This window comes from Oncorhynchus kisutch, linkage group LG18 (assembly GCF_002021735.2).
Source record: "Oncorhynchus kisutch isolate 150728-3 linkage group LG18, Okis_V2, whole genome shotgun sequence".
NCBI lineage: Eukaryota > Metazoa > Chordata > Actinopteri > Salmoniformes > Salmonidae > Oncorhynchus > Oncorhynchus kisutch.
Genome location: NC_034191.2, coordinates 5,428,072 through 5,435,449, shown reverse-complemented (window position 1 = coordinate 5,435,449; position 7,378 = coordinate 5,428,072). Strand labels below are relative to the sequence as shown.

General features: G+C 46.7%; 1 protein-coding gene across 1 annotated transcript in view; it reads right to left on the bottom strand.

Moving 5' to 3' along the window:
• Positions 1–516: 516 nt before the first annotated feature.
• The window catches only part of tgfb1a (transforming growth factor, beta 1a), a 34,924-nt gene continuing 28,062 nt past the window's right edge, over positions 517–7,378 (bottom strand). The window contains exon 6 of the mRNA XM_031795375.1: positions 517–3,786. Coding sequence (XP_031651235.1) covers positions 3,739–3,786 — 48 coding nt within the window. The 3' untranslated portion in view covers positions 517–3,738. The remainder of the gene's footprint in view (positions 3,787–7,378) is intronic.

The window sequence follows — 7,378 nt, the reverse complement described above, 5'->3', positions numbered from 1 at the left end:
GTGTTCTCTAGAAATCAGATTTTCTCTAGAATGTTCTCTATAAATCAGATTTTCCCAGTGTTCTCTAGAAATCAGATTTTCTCTAGAATGTTCTCTAGAAATCAGATTTTCCCAGTGTTCTCTAGAAATCTGATTTTCTCTAGAATGTTCTCTATAAATCTGATTTTCCCAGTGTTCTCTAAAATCTGATTTTCTCTAGAATGTTCTCTATAAATCTGATTTTCCCAGTGTTCTCTAAAATCTGATTTTCTCTAGAATGTTCTCTATAAATCAGATTTTCTCTAGAATGTTCTCTATAAATCTGATTTTCCCAGTGTTCTCTATAAATCTGATTTTCCCAGTGTTCTCTACAAATCTGATTTTGTCTAGAATGTTCTCTATAAATCTGATTTTCCCAGTGTTCTCTATTAATCTGATTTTCTCTAGAATGTTCTCTAGAAATATATTTTTCCAGTGTTCTCTATAAATCCGATTTTCCCAGTGTTCTCTAAACATCTGCTACGATAATACAAGAAATTAACAACATCAATGTTTATTTAAAGTTGGTTTCAGATATTTACGTTGAAATGAAAAAAAAGGACTGAAAAAAAAGTAAGTGCAATTATTGTAAAGTGAGAAAGAAGCAGAGTTCCCTCTCCCACATGACCTGGAACATGTAACAGTACATCACACCGAGCAACAACAACAACAACAACAGATAAAAATGTTTTGGGCTGCAATAACAAGCAGAAATGTGACTATTTTATCTTTAAATAGAAGCAATAAATTGTCTATATTGACTTTATAGCAACGTGAAGCAGCAACACATGAACAGTGTGTAAACAGACGGTCCATGGTGCTCCCAGCTTCCTCTAAACCCCCCCCCCCCCACCACCACAACCACATTCCCTCTCCCTCTAAAACAACACGCATGTCATAAGGCAGGGCGTACCAATCCTACTAATACTGCCACAGTTACTCCTCCCTCTGACAGCACAGAGCATGTGATACACACACAACGCTACACACACACACACACACAGCGCTACACACACATGTACGCACACACACCCAAGCACGCGCGCGCACACACACACACACACACACACACACACACAATGTTATAACAAGCCGGACAGAATGATGAACAACCTACGACAGGGGAACAGAAACAAACTGACAGCACACAGAATAATAGAATAACAGAATAACATAGTAGCTAAATAAACAGGTGCAAGAGATGGACGGTAAAGAGGAAACATTAAGGACCTACGTGCTACTAGCCAGGGAGGCCATCGACCAATCAACAGTCTCTCTGGAGGCCATCGACCAATCAACAGTCTCTCTGGAGGCCATCGACCAATCAACAGTCTCTCTGGAGGCCATCGACCAATCAACAGTCTCTCTGGAGGCCATCGACCAATAAACAGTCTCTCTGGAGGCCATCGACAAATAAACAGTCTCTCTGGAGGCCATCGACCAATCAACAGTCTCTCTGGAGGCCATCGACCAGTAAACAGTCTCTCTGGAGGCCATTGACCAATCAACAGTCTCTCTGGAGGCCATCGACCAGTAAACAGTCTCTCTGGAGGCCATCGACCAGTAAACAGTCTCTCTGGAGGCCATCGACCAGTAAACAGTCTCTCTGGAGGCCATTGACCAATCAACAGTCTCTCTGGAGGCCATCGACCAGTAAACAGTCTCTCTGGAGGCCATCGACCAATCAACAGTCTCTCTGGAGGCCATCGACCAGTAAACAGTCTCTCTGGAGGCCATCGACCAATCAACAGTCTCTCTGGAGGCCATCGACCAGTAAACAGTCTCTCTGGAGGCCATCGACCAATCAACAGTCTCTCTGGAGGCCATCAACCAGTAAACAGTCTCTCTGGAGGCCATCGACCAATAAACAGTCTCTCTGGAGGCCATCGACCAATAAACAGTCTCTCTGGAGGCCATCGACCAATAAACAGTCTCTCTGGAGGCCATCGACCTGTAACAGTCTCTCTGGAGGCCATCGACCTGTAACAGTCTCTCTGGGGGCCATCGACCAATAAACAGTCTCTCTGTAGGCCATCGACCAATAAACAGTCTCTCTGGAGGCCATCGACCAATAAACAGACTCTCTGGAGGCCATCGACCAATAAACAGTTTCTCTGGAGGCCATCGACCAATAAACAGTCTCTCTGGAGCCCATCGACCAATAAACAGTTTCTCTGGAGGCCATCGACCAATAAACAGTCTCTCTGGAGGCCATCGACCAATAAACAGTCTCTCTGGAGGCCATCGACCAATAAACATACTCTCTGGAGGCCATCGACCAGTAATAGTCACTCTGGAGGCCATCGACCAATAAACATTCTCTCTGGAGGCCATCGACCAATAAACAGTCTCCCTGTAGGCCATCGACCAATAAACAGTCTCTCTGGAGGCCATCGACCAATAAACAGTCTCTCTGGAGGCCATCGACCAATAAACAGTCTCTCTGGAGGCCATCGACCCGTAACAGTCTCTCTAGCCAGGGAGGCTCGCTGTCGTAACACTTCTCAAGCCTCTTCTGGGAAACACCTGGTCCAGCCCAATGATTCACCCACATAAACAAGGTCCTTAGGCTTTTGTGCAAACGTGTGGTGTCCTCGTACTAATGTCTGGCACAAGTGAGTTCTGGACAGGCACTGTTGGTTATATAAAAAAGTCCTGGGCCCATCCTTACTAGAAAAAAACGTGTTCCCCTTAAAATGAAGGATTTCATTCTGGTCCTATTGGTGTTCTCTGGGTCCAATGAAGTCCTCCTGTACCTCTTCTGGGGTATCGGATAACCTTTAACCCCTGTCCTCAAAGTCTCTCCCATCACTACCCCACATGCCACTGCACCTCTAAGCCTCTACAGTAATACACTATACAGCTCTGCTACATGTAACACAATAAATTAATTCACTCCTTGAGATAAACGTATTGTTTAAATGTAAAGCCTATATTCATCCAGGTTATAGCGTGTAAAATGTAAAAAAGCAGAAATGTCCATAGTTCTGGTCTTGTTCCATCAGGGAGGAGGCTGGTTCTGTGATCGATCACAAATGATCATCTTCTCATCTCTTGTTCCACTCCTCCATCCCAGAGTCAATCCTTCTATCTCGTCTCTTGTTCCTCTCTGAGTTCTCTCTCCTCCCTCCATTCCTTCTCCGTGTGTCCGTATCGGTGTGTGAGGAAAAGGAAGGGGCAGAGATAGAGGAGATATGAGGAGATAGGACGAGATTAGAGGAGATTAGAGGAGAAAGGAGGAGATTAGAGGAGAAAGGAGGAGATAAGAGGAGATAGGAGGAGATAGGAGGAGATGGGGGAGATTAGAGGAGAAAGGAGGAGATAAAAGGAGATTAGAGGAGATTAAAGGAGATAGGAGGATATAGCGGATATAGGAGGATATAGGAGGAGATAGGAGGAGATAGGAGGAGATAGGAGGAGATAGAGGAGATATGGGGAGATAGAGGAGATATGGGGAGGTAGGAGGAGATAGAGGAGATATGGGGAGATAGGGGAGATAGAGGAGATAGGGGAGATAGAGGAGATAGGGGAGATAGAGGAGATATGGGGAGGTAGGAGGAGATATGGGGAGATAGAGGAGATATGGGGAGATAGAGGAGATATGGGGAGATAGAGGAGAAATGGGGAGATAGAGGAGATATGGGGAGATAGAGGAGATATGGGGAGGTAGGAGGAGATAGAGGAGATAGGAGGAGATAGAGGAGATATGACCGATGTCTTCTAGCTGCACTTACAGCTCTCTACAATCATGTTGGACAACTGTTCCACCTGAAACAAGCAAACAAACACACCACAACACTGTTAGTGATTACACCACCCAACACCACTGTTAGTGATTACACCACCCAACAACACTGTTAGTGATTACACCACCCAACAACACTGTTAGTGATTACACCACCCAACAACACTGTTAGTGATTACACCACCCAACATCACTGTTAGTAACTACACCACCCAACAACACTGTTAGTGATTACACCACCCAACAACACTGTTAGTGATTACACCACCCAACACCACTGTTAGTGATTACACCACCCAACACCACTGTTAGTGATTACACCACCCAACAACACTGTTAGTGATTACACCACCCAACACCACTGTTAGTAACTACACCACCCAACAACACTGTTAGTGATTACACCACCCAACAACACTGTTAGTAACTACACCACCCAACAACACTGTTAGTGATTACACCACCCAACAACACTGTTAGTAACTACACCACCCAACACCACTGTTAGTGACTACACCACCCAACAACACTGTTAGTAACTACACCACCCAACAACACTGTTAGTGATTACACCACCCAACACCACTGTTAGTGATTACACCACACCACACCACTGTTAGTGATTACACCACACCACACCACTGTTAGTGATTACACCACCCAACAACACTGTTAGTGATTACACCACCCAACAACACTGTTAGTGATTACACCACCCAACAACACTGTTAGTGATTACACCACCCAACAACACTGTTAGTGACTACACCACCCAACAACACTGTTAGTGACTACACCACCCAACAACACTGTTAGTAACTACACCACCCAACAACACTGTTAGTAACTACACCACCCAACAACACTGTTAGTGATTACACCACCCAACAACACTGTTAGTAAAAGCACCACCCAACAACACTGTTAGTAACTACACCACCCAACAACACTGTTAGTAACTACACCACCCAACAACACTGTTAGTGATTACACCACCCAACAACACTGTTAGTAAAAGCACCACCCAACAACACTGTTAGTAACTACACCACCCAACAACACTGTTAGTAACTACACCACCCAACAACACTGTTAGTAACTACACCACCCAACAACACTGTTAGTAACTACACCACCCAACAACACTGTTAGTAACTACACCACCCAACAACACTGTTAGTAACTACACCACCCAACAACACTGTTAGTGATTACACCACCCAACAACACTGTTAGTGATTACACCACCCAACAACACTGTTAGTAACTACACCCAAAAACCACTGTTAGTGACTACACCACCCAACACCACTGTTAGTGACTACACCACCCCCCACTGTTAGTGACTACACCACCCAACAACACAGTTAGTGACTACACCCCAACACCACTGTTAGTGACTACACCCCCACACCACTGTTAGTGACTACACCACCCAACAACACTGTTAGTAACTACACCCAAAAACCACTGTTAGTGACTACACCACCCAACACCACTGTTAGTGACTACACCACCCAACACCACTGTTAGTGACTACACCCCCCCACCACTGTTAGTGACTACACCACCCAACAACACTGTTAGTGACTACACCCCAACACCACTGTTAGTGACTACACCCCCACACCACTGTTAGTGACTACACCACCCAACAACACTGTTAGTGACTACACACCCACACCACTGTTAGTGACTACACCCCCACCACCATTAGTGACTACACCCCCACCACTGTTAGTGACTACATCCCCCCACCACTGTTAGTGACTACACCCCAACATCACTGTTAGTGACTACACCCCCACCACTGTTAGTGACTACACCCCAACACCACTGTTAGTGACTACACCCCAACACCACTATTAGTGACTACACCCCCACCACTGTTAGTGACTACACCCCCACCACTGTTAGTGACTACATCCCCACCACTGTTAGTGACTACACCCCAACACCACTGTTAGTGACTACACCCCACCACTGTTAGTGACTACACCCCAATACCACTGTTAGTGACTACACCCCAACACCACTGTTAGTGACTACATCCCCCCACCACTGTTAGTGACTACACCCCAACACCACTGTTAGTGACTACACCCCAACACCACTGTTAGTGACTACATCCCCCACCACTGTTAGTGACTACACCCCAACACCACTGTTAGTGACTACACCCCAACACCACCGTTAGTGACTACACCCCAACACCACTGTTAGTGACTACATCCCCACCACTGTTAGTGACTACACCCACACCACTGTTGGTGACTACACCCCAACACCACTGTTAGTGACTACACCCCCACCACTGTTAGTGACTACACCCACACCACTGTTAGTGACTACACCCCAACACCACCGTTAGTGACTACACCCCCACCACTGTTAGTGACTACATCCCCCCACCACTGTTAGTAACTACACCCCAACAACACTGTTAGTGACTACACCCCCACCACTGTTAGTGACTACACCCCAACATCACTGTTAGTGACTACACCCCCACCACTGTTAGTGACTACACCCCAACACCACCATTAGTGACTACACCCCCACCACCATTAGTGACTACACCCCCACCACTGTTAGTGACTACATCCCCCCACCACTGTTAGTGACTACACCCCAACATCACTGTTAGTGACTACACCCCCACCACTGTTAGTGACTACACCCCAACACCACTGTTAGTGACTACACCCCAACACCACCGTTAGTGACTACACCCCCACCACTGTTAGTGACTACATCCCCCCACCACTGTTAGTGACTACACCCCAACAACACTGTTAGTGACTACACCCCCACCACTGTTAGTGACTACACCCCAACACCACTGTTAGTGACTACACCCCCACCACTGTTAGTGACTACACCCCAACACCACTGTTAGTGACTACACCCAACGCCACTGTTAGTGACTACACCCCCACACCACTGTTAGTGACTACACCCCAACACCACTGTTAGTGACTACACCCCAACACCACTGTTAGTGACTACATCACCCCACCACTGTTAGTGACTACACCCCAACACCACCGTTAGTGACTACACCCCCACCACTGTTAGTGACTACATCCCCACACCACTGTTAGTGACTACACATCCCAACAACACTGTTAGTGACTACACACCCACACCACTGTTAGTGACTACACCCCCACCACCATTAGTGACTACACCCCCACCACTGTTAGTGACTACATCCCCCCACCACTGTTAGTGACTACACCCCAACATCACTGTTAGTGACTACACCCCCACCACTGTTAGTGACTACACCCCAACACCACTGTTAGTGACTACACCCCAACACCACTGTTAGTGACTACACCCCCACCACTGTTAGTGACTACACCCCCACCACTGTTAGTGACTACATCCCCACCACTGTTAGTGACTACACCCCAACACCACTGTTAGTGACTACACCCCACCACTGTTAGTGACTACACCCCAACACCACTGTTAGTGACTACACCCCAACACCACTGTTAGTGACTACATCCCCCCACCACTGTTAGTGACTACACCCCAACACCACTGTTAGTGACTACACCCCAACACCACTGTTAGTGACTACATCCCCCACCACTGTTAGTGACT